This window comes from Mercenaria mercenaria, chromosome 5, assembly GCF_021730395.1.
Source record: "Mercenaria mercenaria strain notata chromosome 5, MADL_Memer_1, whole genome shotgun sequence".
NCBI lineage: Eukaryota > Metazoa > Mollusca > Bivalvia > Venerida > Veneridae > Mercenaria > Mercenaria mercenaria.
The window spans coordinates 14,299,924-14,321,438 of record NC_069365.1 but is presented as its reverse complement, the minus strand read 5'-3'; the positions used below and the strand labels follow the sequence as shown (position 1 = coordinate 14,321,438).

The window sequence follows — 21,515 nt, the reverse complement described above, 5'->3', positions numbered from 1 at the left end:
GTATATGAGAATATAGCAAGATTTTTAAGCAAAAAAACTTAACAAGAGGGTCATGATGACCCTGAATCGCTCACCTGAGTAATATGAGCTGGCCACATGTTTAAAATGGCAAACTGATGCTAAAATATTAGAAAGTAGGTCAATAGGTCATATTCATGGTCACTGAAAGTCAGTTTTAAGATCTGTGTGTAAAACTGTACATGTCATCAAAATTTCAAGGCTGTATCTTAAAAAACAAGAAAGTAGGTCAGTAGGTCAAGGTCACAGTCAAGTAACCCCTAATCGCTTGGAGTCATCAGGTAATTATAATGTAACAGTCTAGGAAATATGATCTGGTAATTTTTGAAGTATTTATTCCTAGATAACTCATATAACAAGTGACCCCAGGGCGGGGCCTCTTTTCACCCCAGGGGCATAATTTGAACAATCTTGTTAGAGATCCACTGGGCAATGGTACATACCAAATATCAAAGGCCTAGGCCTTGAACTTTCAGACAAGAAAGATTTTTTTCCCCTATATAAGTCTATGTTAAATTTGGGACCCCCAGGGCAGGGCCTCTTTTCACCCCAGGGGCATAATTTGAACAATTTTGGTAGAGGACCACAAGGCAATGCAACATACCAAATATCAAAAGCCTAAGCCTTGCAGTTTCAGGCAAGAAAATTTTTAAAGTTTTTTTCCTATATAAGTCTATGTAAAACTTGAGACCCCCCGGGGCAGGGCCTCTTTTCACCCCAGGGTTATAATTTGAAATATTTTTGTAGAGGACCACAAGGCAATGCTACATACCAAATATCAAAGGCCTAGGTCCTGCGGTTTTAGACAAGAAGATTTTTAAAGTTTTTTCCAATGTAAGTCTATGTAAAACTTGAGACCCCTGGGGCGGGGCCTCTTTTCACCCTAGGGGCACAATTTGAATAATCTTCATAGAGGACCATTAGATGATGTCACATGCCAAATATCAAGGCTCTATGCCTTGCGGTTTTGGACAAGAAGATTTTTAAAGTTTTTCCCTTTGGTTGCCATGGCAACCAGAGTTCTGCATGGAATTCAATTCTTTGAACAATTTTGAACGGGGGCCACCCAAGGATCATTCCTGTGAAGTTTGGAGTAATTCTGCCCAGTGGTTTTCAAGAAGATTTTTTAAGAAAATGTTGACGGACGGACGACTGATGACGGACATTGAACGGTCACAAAAGCTCACCACGAGCCTTTGGCTCAGGTGAGCTAAAAACACAAAGTATTGAAATTAGTCACTCACATGAATTAGCAAATGACAAATGACACACATTAATCCTGATCAAGGATAATTAGATGCTTACTAAACCAAGATCATTGGGAATAGGAAATGAAAGAGTGTGGGAACATAATTTAAACAAGCTAAAAAAATACATTATTGAGTAGCTTTTACTGACTGTTAATGGTTCAATGAACACTTGAATAGTTTTATGTTACATAGTTTGTCTGACAATTCTGCAGAAGAAAAAGTTGGGTATTTTTAACACAAAATAGCAGGAGTTGATTCCTCTATTTTGGAGTGCTGATTTAAATTTATATTCCTTTACTTCACAATGAAATCAAAATAAAAAAGACATTAGATTAACTAAAGACATACTGGTGGATACTGTGCCACTTTTGTTAAGCAGCCAGAATAGGGACAGAGACAGAGAATTTAAAATCCTAGAATAGAAAAAATATCTACATGTTTTCATAACTGTCAGGAAATAAGAATGTGTCTACCTCCAAACCAGTGGCAGTTGCAGCCAGTTCACTGACAATGGTTGAGAGAAGAGAACATGTATTGGCCACCAGTACACTAGGGTATGGGGACTGGTCTTTGATCAGTGTCTGTCTGACAGGGTATGATACAATCATCAACAGGCGATCTAACACTTCCTTGAACGATATATGACTTCTTCCAATTCCTGATGTCTGAATAAAAAAAATAACATATATGAGCCGTGCCATGGGAAAACCAACATAGTGGGTGTGCGACCAGCATGGATCCAGACCAGCCTGCGCATCCGCGCAGTCTGGTCAGGATCCATGCTGTTCGCTTTTAAAGCCTATTGGAATTGGAGAAACTGTTAGCGAACAGCATGGATCCTGACCAGACTGCGCGGATGCGCAGGCTGGTCTGGATCCATGCTGGTCGCACACCCACTATGTTGGTTTTCCCATGGCACGGCTCATATTACTGAAAGGTAACAACTCCTCCACAGTAATGCAGCCATACATTTTCATAAAAGGTCTAATTGATTCAATGACTTACCTTTTGGTACTAAGTCTTGAAACTATTACAATACAAATTTTATATTCATAAACTTTATCAAATGTGACAAAATGGCAGGTGTAAAAGGATATGAGCTTGATGGGTGGGAATTAAAGTCACAGCAACACAGCTCAGGTTATATCACCACTCCAAGCATTTCAGTAACTGACATGCACCTAGATATTGCAAGCCAGCTGGATAACTTCTTTACATGTCAACCCGAGACTGGCTTCAAAAATGCAAGTGGTTTAATTTCAGTGACCTTAATCACACCCTTACGGATTTAAAAGTGTATAGTTCAGAATGGCAAATATTTGGAAAACATGTACATGTATATTTAACAGTAAATATTCCCAATGAACCCAATTATTCCTAGCTACTAAACTTACCTCAATTCTATTTGTCATATGATCAACTAGAAGTGGGAATCTGTGTATATCTCCCATCCTTGCCACACTATTGGTGTTATCATCCATGACAACAGTAGACTGTTTACGCAAGATTTCCTCTGTCTGTGGCTCACAGTTGATTGGCATAATGTTGGTTAACTTGATTGTAGGATGACACATGGCTTCCATAATTGCCGCAAGTAGACGACCATAACCACCAGCATTCACCATACTCTGTGAAAAATAGCATGTAGAATACTAATCTCTAAAAATACTATATTTATCCCATAAACCAGAAATTCAACTTCTATCTATATTAATAATAAAGCAGAACATGCTGATACTTTTTTTTCCTAATCTAATGTTAATACACCTAAGAACAAAGACATATAAGTGAAATTGAAACATCAATAATTTTCTTTCTCTGCAAGTGAAGTGAATTGCCATTTGCTACTGAGAAATTATATCTGCTATGTCCTTTGCTTGGACCGACTGTAGGTACTGTTTGGGGAGTTAATGTTTTTATTTTGAGTGAACAGTATTGTTAAATGACACAGCCTATTTCCCAGTTTTTGTATCATTTCTGTTCAAGCTAAATCTACTTCAGAGACTTACACCTAGATAGTCTCTACAACCAGCCCTTGTCCCTATCCACATTGTGAAGTTTACAGATAAGTAACAAACAAATTCCATGAAATGGTTTCCCCCGCCGAATGGGTTTGTGGTGAGGAATGGCAAAGAAATATATCCGACAAAAATTTAAGGATGTTACTAAGAATAAAATAATTTCATTAGTCAGGATCAATTTAACAGAAAACAAGAGCTGTCCGTAAGACAGCCAAGCTCGTCTATTCGAAATATTGTCCCAGAAGCAGGAAAATATTACCCAAAATGCTAAATATCAAAAGAGATTTAAGTTCAAAAGGGGACATAATTTGACCAAAATGCATATCAGAGTTATGAGACTTGATGCTATCAACTAGTTTTATAACCCCGAAGGCACATGTGAAGTTTCAATTCAATATCTGCATTAGTTTTGGAGATAGTAACTTGCATGATGTGGGGGGGGGGGGGGGGGTGTGACTGGGTGTGGGTACACAACTTCACATGTTGATAATAAATGTTCATGGAAAAAAAAGAAAGAAGTTTAATAAAATTCTATCGATTGGTTAGTTTGCTATGTACAAATATGTGGATTTTTAAACACTTAAAAGGTAATAACTCAAATTACTAAAGAGATCCTGACAAAATTGTGTGTGCATTACCACATTATGGTAATCTAAATTTAAGTTTCATAGTTCTAGGTAAAATATCTCACAAGTTATGAAGCAGAAATTGCCATATTTATAGTAACCTATATAGTTAACACTAGAAACTACTAAGGGTCATAACTCTGAAGTTACTTGGGCAATCTGAATGAAACATGACGGGCCACATTTCCCTATAGTGGTGAACATGTACATGAAGTTTTATTCAAATATTCCAAACCACTTCCTAGATATGGCTCAGGACAGACGGAAAGATGGACAACGCCAAAACTATATCCCTCCGCCTTCGGCAGGGGATAAAAAAAAAGAATGGCATACCGGTTCAAGATGTTGTAGCAGATCACACAAGCACAACCATTTGAGCATTCCAGTAGGGTAGAAAGCATGGAAACAAGATCTAAATGTCAGATGACACTCGTCGAGTATATCATCTACAAATGGCGATGAGATCTGAGAACCTGGCGGCTCATCAACAAACACTTTGAACTTGAGCAGGTTTGGATTAACTTCATCAGCTAAGATACGGCGTAACAGGTCCTGAGAACTACCAACACACTCTGCTAGTCTCTCTGTCTCCGCAGTCATCTTCTTGATCAACACTGTAAAAACATGACAATATTGTAATTATACAACTGACATATAGGTGATATTCCCTTTGCCTATATTAGAAACCATACACAAAGGAAAGACATCAGTTGGCAAAAATATTTAGGTGCACATTTATAGTGACAATATGGTGAAATACACAAGCCAAAATCTTGTATTTCTAACATAGATTGGAGATTAAACATATCTTGCTTCTCCACGCTGTGTTAAAAGTACAAGATGTGTAACAAGAGGGTCACTGACCTTAAAGCGCTCACCTGTGTACATGGCTTAAAGTGTGTTTGTATAACATAATGGTACAAGTACAGTTTGGTTTCTTCTATGTTCGCCTATATTATATACATGTCACATATTTTTGAACCTAGGGCAATAATCTGAACAATTACGGTAGACAGAAAAACTCTGATATCACACGCCAAATATCAAAGCTGTAGCTATTATTGATTCTGAGAATAAGATTTTCAGTTTCTTATATATAAGCCTATAGTATGTACATGTCACACACAGGGGCGTGGCCATTTTTGACCTTAGGGCAATAATTTGGAAAAGAATGGTAGAGAGTCAAACCCTTATATCACATGCCAAATATCAAAGCTCTAGAGAAAAAGATTTTTAAAGTCTAATAGCTGAAAACCTATTTTTAACCAATAAGACCCATATGTTCAATGAACCATCTGAATAACTTTGAAATACGGCTACCCAAAGATTTATCAAAATCCATTCAGTGGTTTTGGAGATGTTGTTTAAAGAAATTGTTGATAAAAAATGACCACGTCTTCTGGGGGCCATGTTTTTTGACAAATCAGAAAAATTTGAATATTTGTAGGTCACACAAGGACAATTTGTGTGGAATTATTTTAAAATAAAGCGAGCTAACAGTTTCATACAAGAAGATTTTCTAAGTTTCTACTATATACAAATAGGGAAAAGTGACCAGGCCTCCTAGCAGCCATGTTTTTTGACGACTACTTATTAAGAAAGCAATAAAATTAAAAATCTGTAAGAACTGACCTCCATCCGGATATACTTCATTGATGTAAGTCTTCAGCAGTCTGAGACATGCCCTACTAATGTAGACCAGTTTCTGTAGATCTGTAACAGCCCCTAGATGACTACTGCCTCGTGTTGTATCCAGGTCCTGGGCTATAGAGTGAAACGTGTTCCAACTCCATTCTAACAGTTTCAACAAGGATTCAAAATTCTCCTATAAGTTAAGAAGATATCTTAATGTATAGAACTTTTTTGCAGATGCTACTATTATCAAGATTAATCAGAATGAAAGCACTTGTAAACTTTTATATGACTCTTGCTTTTAAAATAAACATCAGTTATCTACCTTAATACAAAACATACTGTCCTGCATAATAACTTGGCTGTTAAATGTACAAAAAATAAACAGTGATTGTACATGTTCTCTTAATTCATGAAAATAAATTGTCCAGTCTTTGGGAGCAACGCCTCTCTAGGTAACCCAAACTGACGATGAAATTCTGTGAGAATTATTCACTATCCTGTCAGTTTGCATTTATAACAAACAGAATGGGCAATCATTCATTTATGAACAAAAGTTTACTATGAAATCATTTTAACTTTATGAGCATGAAAATTTATGGTTTGGTCAAAATTGAATTTAATGGATTTCAACTTCTGAAGATTTTCATTTTGCATTCTGACAAATAATGTAGCTGAAATGTTGGTAATAAATAAAAGTGACTTGTTATATTTTGAAGTTTTGACCACTTTTAATACCTATAACTTCTAAAGATTAAATGATTTGGAACTAGAGATTGTTTTGCAAGAAAAACTTATGTTTCCCACCACTTCACATGCAAACATTGTAAAATGCCATAAGTAAGGTCTATAACTCCAGTTAAAATCACTGAACCCTAACATTCCAACATGTACGTTTGTTGAGATTTAATTTCATGGATTTATTCAACCATCAAATCAACTGAAATTAGTTCCTCACAAATATTAATAATTTCATAGTATTGTTTATCCATATCACATTATTTCTTAAGCACAGTTCTTGTTCCTTAACACAGTTGACAGAAATAGTGAAAATATTCTTATAAAATGCTTACAGGAGAGACTGTACATGAGAAGTCTGGACTCAGTATAAGTGCTGACTCTGTTGTGTCAGATTTCCTTGGAACTGTTGTGTTGTCACGTGATGGTAGTCTATATAGTAACTGTGGTATCTGTCCAGCATTCACATCAGTGCCATTGTTTGATTTCTTAGATCCTTTAAACTTGAACACAACTCTGTAAAGGAATGACAACAGACATGAAACATTAGAAAAAGTGAGATCTTATTTTAACACACCTTGAGGAATAAATCTTTCTGTTAAAAAATATAAGAAAACATACTGCAAAATCAGATACAATGCAGATGTAGCAATTTCACATTTTCTTTTTGCTGCAACATGAAAACAGTATATCTGGTATGCAATGCTAGTCACTTAACAATGGCCAAGGATTTATTATCAATACATGAATTCCGCAACATGGGAAAATACTATAAAAAACTTCCATTTAACTGTTTACAATTTGAGGAAGACCTCGATTGGTAACCTAAGGAAACCTAAGCACAGGTATTATAACTCTCAGTAAAACTGCTAATCAATCTATACAGGTATGTAATACTTACTGGTCTTCAGCAGTGACCACAGACTGACCATTAGATCCACAATCACTGCTTGGTCCAGAAATCTTGGCTAGAGCAACATACCAGCTGTGAGCTTGTAGAAGAACGGGCTCATCAAACAACATTGGGTACTTCTCCCTGGTAAAATTCATACTACTTTGTTATGGATAACAAACAAGTGCATTTTTGTGTAGAGAAAACATCTATATGAACTATTGTGTTCTTAATGTCTTAATATGACAAGAGGACCATGATGGTCCTGAATCGCTCACCTTGACCTAGATATTATAAAGATAAAAATTCTGACCAATTTTCATGAAGATCCCTTGAAAAATATGGACTCTTGGGAGGTCACAAGGTTTTTCTATTATTTGACCTATTGACCTAGTTTTTTAAGGCACATGACCCAATTTCAAACTTGACCTAGATATCATCAAGGTGAACATTCTGACTTATTTTCATGAAGATCCATTCAAGGGTATGGCCTCTAGAGAGGTCACAAGGTTTTTCTATTTCAAGACCTACTGACCTAGTTTTTGACCGCAGTTGACCCAGTTTCAAACTTGATCTAGATATCATCAAAATAAACATTCAGACCAACTTTCATACAGATCCCATGAAAAATATGGCCTCTAGAGAGGTCACAACGTTTTTTCATTATTTGACCTACTGACCTACTTTTTGATGGCACGTGACCCACTTTCGAACTTGACCTAGATATCATCAAGATGAACATTCTGACCAATTTTTATGGAGATTCATTCACAAGTATGGCCTCTAGAGAGGTCACAAGGTTTTTCTATTTTAAGACCTACTGACCTATTTTTTTACCTCACATGACCCTGTTTCGAACTTGACCTAGATATCATCAAGATGAACATTCAGACCAACTTTCATGAAGATCCATTGAAAAATATGGCTTTTAGAGAGGTCACAAGGTTTTTCTATTATTTGACCTACTGCAGGCTGTCTAGCATACCCCGACAAAAAATTAGGGCTAATTTTAGGGCAATTTGTACAAAAAAATAGGGCTAAAATTAGGAATTTGGTACAATTTTAAGGAAATTTTAGGGCTAAATTTAGGAATTTTCAAATCAAAATATGGACTTTAAAGACCATGTAATGTGCTTACCTTTATGTGATTGACATAAAAGTAACTCAGAAATAGTGCTTTATTTACAGAAAAGATGTCTCCTAGCTTTCCACTGTTTTGAACTGTGCTAAACTGCTTTTTTCTGAATTAGAAGAACTTTTAAACAACATTTAAAACATTTTCTCTTTTTGATCATTGCAAAAAAGTTAAAAAATTAGGAATCTTTGAGAAAAAATAGGGCCTTTTTAGGAATTTCCTTTGATTTTTTTAAAAAAATAGGAATTTTAGCCAAATTGAAAAAAAATAGGAAAAAGTAGGAATTTTAGGGACGCTAGACAGCCTGCCTACTGACCTAGTTTTTAATAGCACGTGACCCACTTATGAACCTGACCTAGATATCATCAAGATGAACATTCAGACAAACTTTCATACAGATCCCATGGAAAATATGGCCTCTAAAGAGGTCACAAGGTTTTTCTATTATTTGACCTACTTACCTAGTTTTTGACGGCACGTGATCCACTTTCAAACCTGACTTAGATATGATCAAGGTGAACATTCTGACCAATTTTCATGAAGATTTCATGAAATATATGGCCTCTAGAGAGGTCACAAGGTTTTTCTATTTTTAGACCTACTGACCTAGTTTTTGACCACATGTGACCCAGTTTTGAACTTGACCTAGATATCATCAAGATGAACATTCAGACCAACTTTCATACAGATCCCATGAAAAATATGGCCTTTAGGGAGGTCACAAGGTTTTTCTATTATTTGACCTATTGACCTAGTTTTTGACGGCACGTGACCCAGTTTCGAACTTGACCTAGATATCATCAAGGTGAATGTTCTGACCAATTTTCATGAAGATCTTGTGAACTATATGGCCTCTAGAAAGGTCACAAGGTTTTTCTATTTTTAGACCTACTGACCTAGTTTTTGACCGCACGTGACCCAGTTTCGAACTTGACCTAGATATCATCAAGGTAAACATTCTGACCAATCTTCATGAAGATCTTGTGAAATATATGGCCTCTAGAGAGGTCACAAGGTTTTTCTATTTTTAGACCTCCTGACCTAGTTTTTGACGGCACATGACCCAGTTTCGAACTTGACCTAGATATCATCAAGGTGAACATTCTGACCAATTTTCATGAAGATTTTGTGAAATATATGGCCTCTAGAGAGGTCTCAAGGTTTTTCTATTTTTAGACCTACTGACCTAGTTTTTGATCGCACGTGACCCAGTTTCAAACTTGACCTAGATATCATCAAGGTGAACATTCTGACCAATTTTCATGAAGATCCATTGAAAATTATGGCCTCTAGAGAGGTCACAAGGTTTTTCTATTTTTAGACCTACTGACCTAGTTTTTGATGGCACGTGACCCAGTTTCGAACTTGACCTAGAATTTACCAAGATGAACATTCTAACCCATTTTCATAAAGATGCCATGAAAAATGTGACCTCTAGAGATGTCACAAGGAAAAGTTTACGCACGGACGGACGGACGCACAGACGACGGACACCGCGCGATCACAAAAGCTCACCTTGTCACTTTGTGACAGGTGAGCTAAAAATGCAACAGAAAAATGAATGACAAATAACAATTTTTTTGCAGAAAATTAGTCCAGGCTTGATTCTTTTCATATTTGCCAAAATAATACCAAAGACGCAGTGATTTCATTCAAGACAATTTATTATTACAATATTAATCAAATGATTTCATACTGGCCCTATTTGACAGGGGATGATGGGACAGTCTCGGCTTTGGGCCAATTAAACATCCACAGCACAAATAATAAGGCCAACACAAAAGTTGAATAATGATAATTTTATTACTCAATTCTGTATCTGCACCCTCAAGTTAAGCAATCAGAATTCTTGAATCCTATACTAGCCCTGATTTTTCATATTGGCTCAGCTGAGTTTAGGGTTTGTTCAATCTGTTTTATATGATACTTTATCTAATATCGAATCAAATACTTCATAGCTGAATAATAATAATATCTGATATTATTATTAAGTAAATTCATAGATCACAAACACTGCAATATATAAAATGTCTAAATAAAACTGTGAAATGCTGAAATTATTAAGTAGCATTTTTACGATAAGAAACAGTATTTTACCTGGCACCACATTCAAATGCTACTTCCTCAGATTCAGCAACAACTTCACCATCGCCCTCATTTTCCCCTCCATCTGGACCAAGCTCAAATAACTGAAAGTAGAACAGAATAACAATATCCGACTGAAAATTACACGCAAGTGAACCGTGTTAAACTTACCATTTCCTGTGACAGCTGTATAGCAACATTCAGCACTGGTATGTACAGTCATCTTAGCTATATGATTTTTTTAAAGTAAAAAATATGACATAGAAAAATCTCAATAATAAGTATCAAATACATCTATTAAAACTTTCTAGTGAAATGAAATTATTTCCATACATTCTAAGGTCTAAAATCAAAGTATAGAAATATAAAGTTGAGTTTTGAGATCATTCTCAAAATTTCAGCATCTGATTGTTTCTGGTCACAATTTTGAAACTGACCAACGGAAATACTGCATTGTGATGTAACAACAACTTACCTTGATTCTACCATAGTACTCTCCCCTGCCACCAAACAGTCCAAACCCTCCAAGCAGTATGTCAGTATCACACATAAATCTGATTGCCTCAATAGAGTGACCAGAGTAACCCCATCCTCCACCATGGTCTGTAAAGTAAAACAAAATATTCAAAAAAGAAATTTTAAGTATTTAACTCAATACCAACTTCTAATCAAAGTAAAAAAACTTGGGATGGAATACTCAAGAATGAAAGAACCATACAAAATTTGCCAAATATTAACCTTGAGAAAGTTTGCTGTAAGACCCAGATTCAACTGATTATTAACATGTTTATGTAACATGTGAACATGTCTGGGGCCTCAGAGTACCAAATATACTACTGGGCCATGAACACAGGTTCTTACTGTGCAGGAAAACAAGTTATGTACCATGGTATTAAAAGATCATATGGCAACTGTACTACCACTTACTTTCAAACCTATTAACAACAGCAAAGTCATCTTTATTGTATATTTTTGTTGTTGCAGCTTTTTCCTTGGCCTCCTCCAGTACTGTCAGATTGCTCTGCTTGGCTATGGTCAGTGTGTCCAAACATCCTAAAATATACCAGAATCAACTTTTGACACTTGTTGTGAACATTATTGTGATACTTTTTGTATGGTGAAGCTTGTTACATCACACTTCAGCTTGTATTAACCAACCATTGTATATCTGAGCAGTGTGGAAGTCATATAAAGTCCCCTTGCTGCCCTAGCTTATAACTAGATTAGATAATACAAATTTATGCCTGCTCAATTGTGTGAAGCTTATCTAAATCACTCGAGTTAGCTTCATGAAGAAACCATCACTGGCGTGTATCATACATATAAGAATGAGGTCCTAACTTGCAACCCTCAAGTCATGCAGCTGACATCCTATCTAAATTCCACTTTCTGCATGTAGTTGATGCTGTTACCATAATTCATCTGTCATCACTGTCATCAGTCTGACACAATAGATCAGCATTATCTGAACAAATGTTGTAACATTTAAAGAACAGTGAGATCTTGATGCTTCAGCAACACCTTTGATAAGGACTGATAATTCTAGCATGAACAGTTCCTACACAATTATCTAAAACATACAGAGCACAGTGTGGCCTGGTTGTCTCAGCACCATCTTTGTTAAGGACAGCGCAGTGTGACCTGGTTGTCTCAGCACCACCTTTGTTAAGGACAGCGCAGTGTGACCTGGTTGTCTCAGCACCATCTTTGTTATGGACAGCGCAGTGTGACCTAGTTGTCTCAGCACCATCTTTGTTAAGGACAGCGCAGTGTGACCTGGTTGTCTCAGCACCATCTTTGATAAGGACAGCACAGTGTTACCTCGTTGTCTCAGCACCATCTCTGTTAAGGACAGTGCAGTGTGACCTGGTTGTCTCAGTACTTACTTTGACAGCAACAAGTAACTCTAAACAGTTCATGCACACTTACTTCAGTACTACATCTGATAGGGAAAGATAACACTTGCTTGAACAGTTCATACACACTTACCTAGAACATGTAGAGCACAGTGTGACCTGGTCGCTTCAGCACCACCCTTGATAGGAACAGATAACTCTGGCTTGAACAGTTCACATACAGTGTTATCATCTGCCTTCAAACATCGAGCCTCTGCTGCTATCACGTTGTAACACTGAATCTCATTGTCTTCTGGACTGAAACTACAAAACCATTTCAAAGATATAGACTAGGAAGATACAATTTCAAAAGAATGAATTGAAACTTCACAATTTCAAAGACTTTGGTAATGAAATAAGGCTTGATGATTTAAATAAGTTATATAAATTCTCTATTACAAATCTTCTGTGGGAAAAATAGTTTGGGTCATTGCAGTAAATATGTAGATCAAGGGAAATGGGTCTCAATCAATCAAAATATCATATTATCTATTATTATATACATGTACCTATATAAATTCTGTAAAAACTAGAAATGTGTCCATGGGACACAGATGCCCCCACTACATAACAAAGGACACAAATTTTTTCCTAGGTCAGGGGCCATAACTCCTACAATACTGAATGAATCCGGAGGCGAAACGCCAGGTGCACAACTGCACATGCTGACCAACATTCCTGTAAACTTTGGTGACTCTAGGTCAAATACTTTTGGAGCTACGCGCGACACAACATTAAAATGACCAATTTTTAACTAAGTCAGGGGCCATAACTCCTAATGAATGCACAACCATATGCTGACCAACATTCCTGTAAACTTTGGTGACTCTAGGTCAAATACTTTTGGAGCTACACGCAACACAACATTAAAATGACCAATTTTTTACTAAGTCTGGGGCCATAACTCCTACATGACTGAATGAATCCGGACGCAAAACCCCAGGTGCACAACTACAAATGCTGACCAACATTCCTGTAAAGTTTTGTGACTCTACATCAAATACTTTTGGAGCTAGGCGCGACACAACACTAAAATGACCAATTTTTACAAAGTCAGGGGCCATAACTCCTACACGACTGAATGAATCCGGACGAGAAACCCCAGGTGCATAACTACACATACTGACCAACATTCCTGTAAAGTTTTGTGACTTTTACAATTAACTTCCTGCATATAATTATGTTAACTTCTATTCTACCTAACTTCAGATGAAAATGTTTATAAAGCCTACTTTCAATATTTAATTTTTAATATATTTATGGATATTGTAGTGATTTATTACACAATTCTGAGATGTGTAATACTATACATTTATGCTACAATAGATTCATGTAAGAATGTAAAAAGGGACCAGGTTTTTTGTTGCTCATTCTGTTTTAATATTATCATCATTATTAATATGTAAAAGAAATCTTAGATTTAGGTTAAATTTTTTCTGTCAATGTTTGAATTTATTCATCCTAGTTTTGTTAGTGCATAATCACTTCCATTTATGAGCTGTTCACGATTTCCCACACTCAACTACCAGAAGTTAAACTATCACAATAGCAGTCTTTAGCTGTTGTGTAATGACAATAACTATAATGTGTCTGTAGGACACAGGGTGTGCACCCCACTGGTATATTTGTCACAAATAAGGGGCAATAATTCAAACATTTGCAGTCTTAATGGGATATAGCCTCAACAAACATTTTATGAAAAGGATTCATTATTCTAGGTCCTATACTTCTTGAGCTATGAGCATCACAAACAAAAAATCTGCTATTTTTGCTATTTCAAGGGTCATAACTCTGTAATAAGAGCTAAGATTCTCAAGAAGAATGCCAGGTGTGCTAGGTCACATCATGATAAAGACTCCAGCAAGGTTTCCTGAATTTACATCTAATTCTTTTTGAGCTAGGCACATAATAAGGTGAAAAAGTGCATATTTTTACTATTTCAGGGGTCATAACTTCAAAAATAGGGGGTGGAGTCAGCCAAAAAATTAGCGGTGTGCAGGTTTATATCATGATAAAGACTTACGCAAGTTTTCAACCATTTATATTAAATACTTTTTGAGCTAGGTGCCTCACAAGGTGGAAATGTACATTTTTGACTATTTCAGGAGCCATAACTCTAACAAGAGGACCATGATGGTCCTGAATCGCTCACCTATCCCCACATGACCCAGTGTTGAACTGAGTATGACAACGTTATTTCTATTATTTGACATAGTGACCTAGTTTTTGAGCACATGTGACCTAGATATCATCAAGATAAAAAATTCTGACCAATTTTCATGAAGATCCATTGAAAAATATGGCCTCTAGAGAGGTCACAAGGTTTTTCTATTATTTGACCTAATGACCTAGTTTTTGAAGGCACGTGACCCACTTTTAAACTTGACCTAGATATCATCAAGGTGAACATTCTCACCAATTTTCATGAAGATCTCGTGAAAAATATGGCCTCTAGAGAGGTCACAAGGTTTTTCTATTTTTCGACCTACTGACCTAGTTTTTGACCGCACATGACCCAGTTATGAATCTGACCTAGATATCATCAAGCTGAACATTCTCACCAATTTTCATGAAGATCCGTTGAGAAATATGGCCTCTAGAGAGGTCACAATGTTTTTTCTATTTTTAGACCTACTGACCTAGTTTTTGACCCCACGTGACCCAGTTTCGAACTTGACTTAGATATCATCAAGGTGAACATTCTGACCAATATTCATGAAGATCTCATGAAAAATATGGCCTCTAGAGAGGTCACAAGGTTTTTCTATTTTTAGATCTACTGACCTAGTTTTTAACCCCACGTGACCCAGTTTCGAACTTGACCTAGATATCATCAAGGTGAACATTCTGGCCAATTTTCATGAAGATCCATTGAGAAATATGGCCTCTAGAGAGGTCACAAGGTTTTTCTATTTTTAGACCTAATGACCTAGTTTTTGACCCTACGTGACCGAGTTTCGAACTTGACCTAGATATCATCAAGGTAAACATTCTGACCAATATTCATGAAGATCTCATGAAAAATATGGCCTCTAGAGAGGTCACAAGGTTTTTCTATTTTTAGACCTACTGACCTAGTTTTTGAACCCACGTGACCCAGTTTCGAACTTGACCTAGATATCATCAAGGTGAACATTCTGACCAATTTTCATGAAGATCTTATGAAATATATGGCCTCTAGAGAGGTCACAAGCTAAAAATAGGAGGCGAACCCAAATGAAAAATAGGAGGTGCGCAAGTTCATATCATGATTAAGACTCATTCAAGGTTTCATGAATCTATATCAAATACTTTTGAGCTAGGCATGTCACAAGGTGAAAATGTGCATTTTTTACTATTTCAAGGGCCATAACTCTGGAAATAGGGGATGGACCCAATGAAAAATAGGAGGTGCGCAAGTTCATATCATGATTAAGACTCATTCAAGGTTTCATGAATCTATATCAAATACTTTTTGAGCTAGCCGTGTCACAAGGTGAAAATGTACATTTTAACTATTTCAGGGGCCATAACTCTAGAAATAGTGGGCGGAGTCAGATGAAAAATAAGAGGTGCGCAAGTTCATATCATATTTAAGACTCATGCAAGGTTTCATGAATCTATATCAAATACTTTTTGAGCTAGGCATGTCACAAGGTGAAAATGTGCATTTTTGACTATTTCAGGGGCCATACTCTAAAAATAGGGGGCGGAGCCAGACGAAAAATAGGAGGTGCGAAAGTTCATATCATGATAAAGACTCATGCAAGGTTTCATCAATTTATATCAAATACTTTTCGAGCTAGGCCCGTCACGAACTTCGGACGGACAGAAGGACGGATGCACGGACAAGACCAAATCTACATGTCCCCACCACTCATGGGGGTGGGCACAAAAATCATACAGTACATGCACTCAGTAATGTTATGAAGTCCCCTCAATGTACCAGTATAACAGAATATTCTGCCTAAGCTGATTCCAGGGGCTGTTAGAGGTGTTGCACATTTCATTACCTCTCACAAACAGGCATGAGGAATATTGTACATTTCAGTACCTCTGTTATTCTGCACTTCCAAATGATCATCTTATAGATATTTACACAATGTTTACCCCCTTATTTTAGAAACATGCTATTTTGCATACTAAAATCTTCATCTATATATTATGTTATACTACATACCTCCAGAGAACATTGTAGACAGGATCTAGACAGACAGCTTTTGATGACAAGTCTACTTGCTCTCCACTTCCAAAACTGAAACATAAATACATAATCATATATCCATGTAACTTTTCATCTGTATTAAGCAACATATTCTAAACACAAACATACAAGCAGAAATACTTTTAAAAAAGTACCAGGATTTCATAATTTTTGGTTGATTTTAGAAAAATCATGATCAATACCAGTACAGCAGTCAATGCCATATTTCTGAAATAATAATACATTTATTTAATAACAATAAATTAATAATTTAGGACTATCACTGAATTGATATATCACCTAAGAAATATCAATGATACATCAAAATTTCCCTTATCATGCTGGACACAATTGATTCTGCCTTTGCGACCAGTGCAGATCATGCTCAGCCTGCACATCGGTGCAGTCTGATCTTGATCTACACTGTTCGCTATTCAGTCAGTATCTTTTTGGTAAGCACCTGTTTTAACAGTTAATGGTACTATCCCAATTGAAAGATGGACAAGTTCATTATGGAAATTTAGCAGTAAGGGTTATGTTAAGTGACTTGCAATTACAGCAAGAAGAGATAGATTTTCTAGTTTAAGTTCAAATCTATTAAACATTATTATACTGGAAATCTTCAGCGGTACTGACGTTAGTCTGCATTATGATGCAAAAATATCTGAACTGTACATGATTAAGGAGGAGTTCAAAATGTATCTGCAAATGGACCATACAAAAGACTGGACAGGAGGCCTAAAGATACACAGCTGGGATGGCATAGTGTTGAAAGAATCCAAGAGGGCAAAGTATTGTTTTAAATGTTATAGTTTATGTTTTCTTGGGAAAAAGTGCCTAGAATCAACTAAAACCTGAAATATTTAGTAAAAAAACAAATATGCATTTGAGGATAAGGCTAAATATTGGTGGTGGAGTATCCTGGAAGTGTGCAGGTGTATCAATTATCACCTAGCAAACACACTTATCATACTTTAACAATTAGCAGGACACATGTCATTAACAACCAATCAACATCAAAGGCACAAGTTGGCCAACAATTTTCACATGTTTTATAACAATCAAGCACTTCCCTTTCATATTAAGTGTAAAAATTAACACCTAATAAAATCATATGATTTCCTTAATTGGGAGATCAATAATTGTTTGTAACTATGAAATGAACAATTATAACTTTTAACTTTAAACAAACGGAAACCAACACCATTCTTCACTGTGTCTATGTTCTGTGAAGATCTCTGCATTTAGGTCTAAAGGATATCAATTTTGTCTAAATTAAGGATATCCTATACTGGACTTTCTCTGAAATAACTGTAAAATTAAGATACAATTTTAGTGTTAAAGTTAACTCCTATTACCATGGAGATTATTGAGTATGTAAAACAGATTCAGGAACTGCTGAAGCTACATGACAGAGCTGTTAACCAGATTATATTCTTAGGTAATTATATATTTCTTTTACATTAATGACTAAACATTTTAGATCTATAATAAATTAAGTTTTGCTAACACCAAACTATTTAAACCCCTTGCTATCAAGAAGGCAATTCTTTCTAGAGGTGCTCTTATATATTTGGAATGAATGTCATTATTAGCAAGCATTATATGATTTCAACAGCCTGGAAACTTTTAGACAAGTTCTTTGAATGTTTTGAAAGTACACAATAAATTGAATTATAACAAACAAAAATTAATACTGATAGACCTAATGATATACCTTTCATTAAAAGCCAGTAAAAGCTCTATATTTCTTTAAAATAGAGATAACATATGTATGGTTCATGCACATGACAAATATTCCACTCTATTAAATGAAAAAATGAAAAATCTTTCCATTTCCCTTGAAAAAGTTGGTACATACATATAAAGTAAGTAAAAAAAGAACTACAATCAAGAATGAAATATACTGGTATGTGAATCACAAAATTAATTAATGTAATACTTTGTCACATTCTTAAAAATGAGTTTACAAAAAAAACATTGTTACAGCCAGCTATCTTATACAACTTTATATTTTACAGATGACTACATGAACACTGCCAGTCGGCAAGCATTCTTCAGTGCCATAAATGGCTCATATGTTCAAGTGATGCACCTAATGCTGCGAAAATCTGTCGCCCAGGGTGTCAAGAAAATGTTGAAAATTTATCGGCTTCATAAATGGTTTGCTGTTCAGAATCTTGTGCAGAAAGTGGCACGTTACTACCAGTGGGAGCAAGGTGTGAACATTCTAGAGAGCATGGACGAGTTTTATCGGTTCCCAGACATAGGAAGGCTCAGTAAGGAAGATGTCGCTGCTCAGTCCTGGGCAGTGCTGGATTGTGAATTTAACAGGCAGTCTTGATAAAGACTTGATGTGTTAACAAGTAAACATGTGAACAAATAATTGTGATATTATTTTAAGTGCTGTTATGGATTTAGCCATAGAACGCCATAAAAGCTCATATGAAGTATGTTTTATAAAGTTATGTGCTATTAACCCTTGTCTCAATAAAACTGAGTAAAAACAGGAGTAAGAAGCTGAACAATTACGTCCTACTGTTTGTATTAAACATGTCTGTAATTAATTACTTTTGTGCAATTTTTGTGTTAAATAAAGTGTGCATAATATAGGCAGTACAATAAAGATTCATTATAATAAATATACATCTTAATTATCACAACTTGTAAGACAGAATCCTGCACCCTGATGACAGTAAGCGAACATAATCTCTGTTGTTTTTTCCCCTGAAAATAATGCAAAATTTTGAAATTATCCAGTTTGCAAACTGCCATCATAGATCATGGCCACATCTAGGTCTCTGTTAACAGAAAAATTAGAGCCCAACATTTATGGTTGTTAAAATTTATGACACTTGAGGCTCCTGGGTAAAGTAAGTCTGGCATTTTAGTTTGTTGTTCTTTTTAAACATTAGATTTAACTAATAAAACCCACAGTACAACATAAGGAATGAATTTCTAAGTCTATGCCTAAGTCACCACTACTTGCATAGTCAACTACCGAAGTATCCAGGATAACTCTTTATATTGTGCAATATTTTACAAACAGTTTTCCCACATATTTCCTGAAGGCAAAACACGAAGACGCAATGTTAGAGACTAGCATAGAAAGTTCCATGATGCACTAGAATGTAAACAGAAATAAAATTGAGAAAATTGAATCATTAACTTTTTATATACCAAGTACCAGTACGAAAGTCAACAAATTTCTGGGTAATAAGATATTCAGTAAGTTGGAAATAAACACAGAATTGAAGGGAAAACTTCAATCAAACTGAAACATCTGACAACAAGTTATAAACATTTTGACAAAATTCCAAGCAAATTTGAAGCTAATCTTAAACATTATTCAGACATACATAATGGAATCAAGCTCCCCATTGTGCTTGTACCAACATAAATACATTGTGTGCTAAATGAAAGCATAAATTATTATCTGTGTCAGTTTCAGTTAAACTGCTCTATTCAATCTAGCTTTATAATGAAGAAAGCTTCAAGCTTATCATTTGCTGGGGAAAAAACAGGCTCCAATGTTAGAAAACTGAATGTGGATACCAGCTTAAGAATGCAGCCTTGCTATTGGTCAGTTTGCAGGTACAGCTTAGATTCAACCAATCAGATGCTAGAGTTTTTTGACTTGTGTCCAGTCTCAAGTTTCATAACTTTGGGTTCAGTTCTAACTTTGTATTCATCAACACCAGGTCTGAGACATAGGACTTTAAAATGCTAAATTTTCAATCTGTTCTATTCTTAATAATGTTATGAGTACAGTTTTCTTGAAATTTTGTTTAAATATAGCCCCTCTAATCACAAAAAGGTCTGCATGTTTTCAGCAGCATAAATGCTTCGTAAAAGTTTTTTTGAGATTTAAACTAATTGTAAGACTCAAATTAACAAGAGCTGTCCATATGACAGCCAAGCTCAACTATTCAAAATATTGTCACAGAAGCAGGGAATTATTACCCAAAATGTTAAATATCAAAAGAGTTTTAAGTTCGAAACGGGACATAATTTGACCAAAATGCATATCAGAGTTATGGGACTTGATGCTTTCAACTAGTTTAATAACCCCGAAGAAACATGTTAAGTTTCAATTCCATATCTGCATTAGTTTTGGAGATAGTAACTTGCATGTAAAACTTTAACCAGAATTTTCTAAGTCCAAAAGGGGGCATAATTTGCTCAAAATACACGTTAAGAGTTATGGAACTTGACCCAGTGAGGTTGGTAACTGACCTAGAAAAAGAATAAATAAGTTTCAAAGCTATATGCCTTTTGGTAATAGCTGTATGTACTTGCACGCAAAACTTTAACCAGGATTTTCTAAGTCCAAAAGGGGGCATAATTTGCCCAAAATACATGTCAGAGTTATAAGACTTGATTCTATCAACTAGTTTTATAACCCCGAAGACACATGTGAAGTTTCAATTTAATATCTGCATTAGTTTTGGAGATAGTAACTTGCATGTAAAACTTTAACCAGGATTTTCTAAGTCCAAAAGGGGGCATAATTTGGCCAAAACACATGTCAGAGTTATGGGACTTGACCCAGTGAGGTAGGTAATTGATCTAGAAAAAGAAAAAATAAGTTTCAAATCTATATGCCTTTTAGTAATAGCTGTATGTACTTGCACGCAAAACTTTAACCAAAATTTTCTAAGTACAAAAGGGGGCATAATTTGGCCAAAATGAAGGTCAGAGTTATGGGACTTGGTGCTATCAACTAGTTTTATAACCCCGAAGACACATGTGAAGTTTCAATTCAATATCTGCATTAGTTTTGGAGATAGTAACTTGCATGTAAAACTTTAACCAGAATTTTCTAAGTCCAAAAGGGGGCATAATTTGCTCAAAATACATGTTAGAGTTATGGAACTTGACCCAGTGAGGTTGGTAATTGACTTAGAAAAAGAATAAATAAGTTTCAAAGCTATATGCCTTTAAATGATAGCTGTATGTACTTGCATGCAAAAACTTAACCAAGGTGTGACGCCGACGCCAGGGTGAGTAGAATAGCTAGACTATTCTTTGAATAGTCGA

The 21,515-nt window shown here is 35.7% G+C and overlaps 1 protein-coding gene across 13 annotated transcripts in view; it reads right to left on the bottom strand.

Annotated features, from left to right (window-relative positions):
* Positions 1-21,515, bottom strand: part of LOC123556504 (E3 ubiquitin-protein ligase MYCBP2-like) — a 166,289-nt gene that overhangs the window by 81,636 nt on the left and 63,138 nt on the right. For all 13 annotated transcript variants that reach the window (XM_053542723.1, XM_053542730.1, XM_053542731.1 and 10 more), the window contains 11 exons: positions 16,452-16,526; positions 12,387-12,556; positions 11,325-11,450; positions 10,873-11,000; positions 10,410-10,501; positions 7,187-7,321; positions 6,621-6,801; positions 5,548-5,740; positions 4,249-4,529; positions 2,663-2,896; positions 1,742-1,933 (listed from right to left, as the gene is read on the bottom strand). In XM_053542723.1, the coding sequence (XP_053398698.1) occupies positions 1,742-1,933; positions 2,663-2,896; positions 4,249-4,529; positions 5,548-5,740; positions 6,621-6,801; positions 7,187-7,321; positions 10,410-10,501; positions 10,873-11,000; positions 11,325-11,450; positions 12,387-12,556; positions 16,452-16,526 (1,807 nt within the window). The remainder of the gene's footprint in view (positions 1-1,741; positions 1,934-2,662; positions 2,897-4,248; positions 4,530-5,547; positions 5,741-6,620; positions 6,802-7,186; positions 7,322-10,409; positions 10,502-10,872; positions 11,001-11,324; positions 11,451-12,386; positions 12,557-16,451; positions 16,527-21,515) is intronic.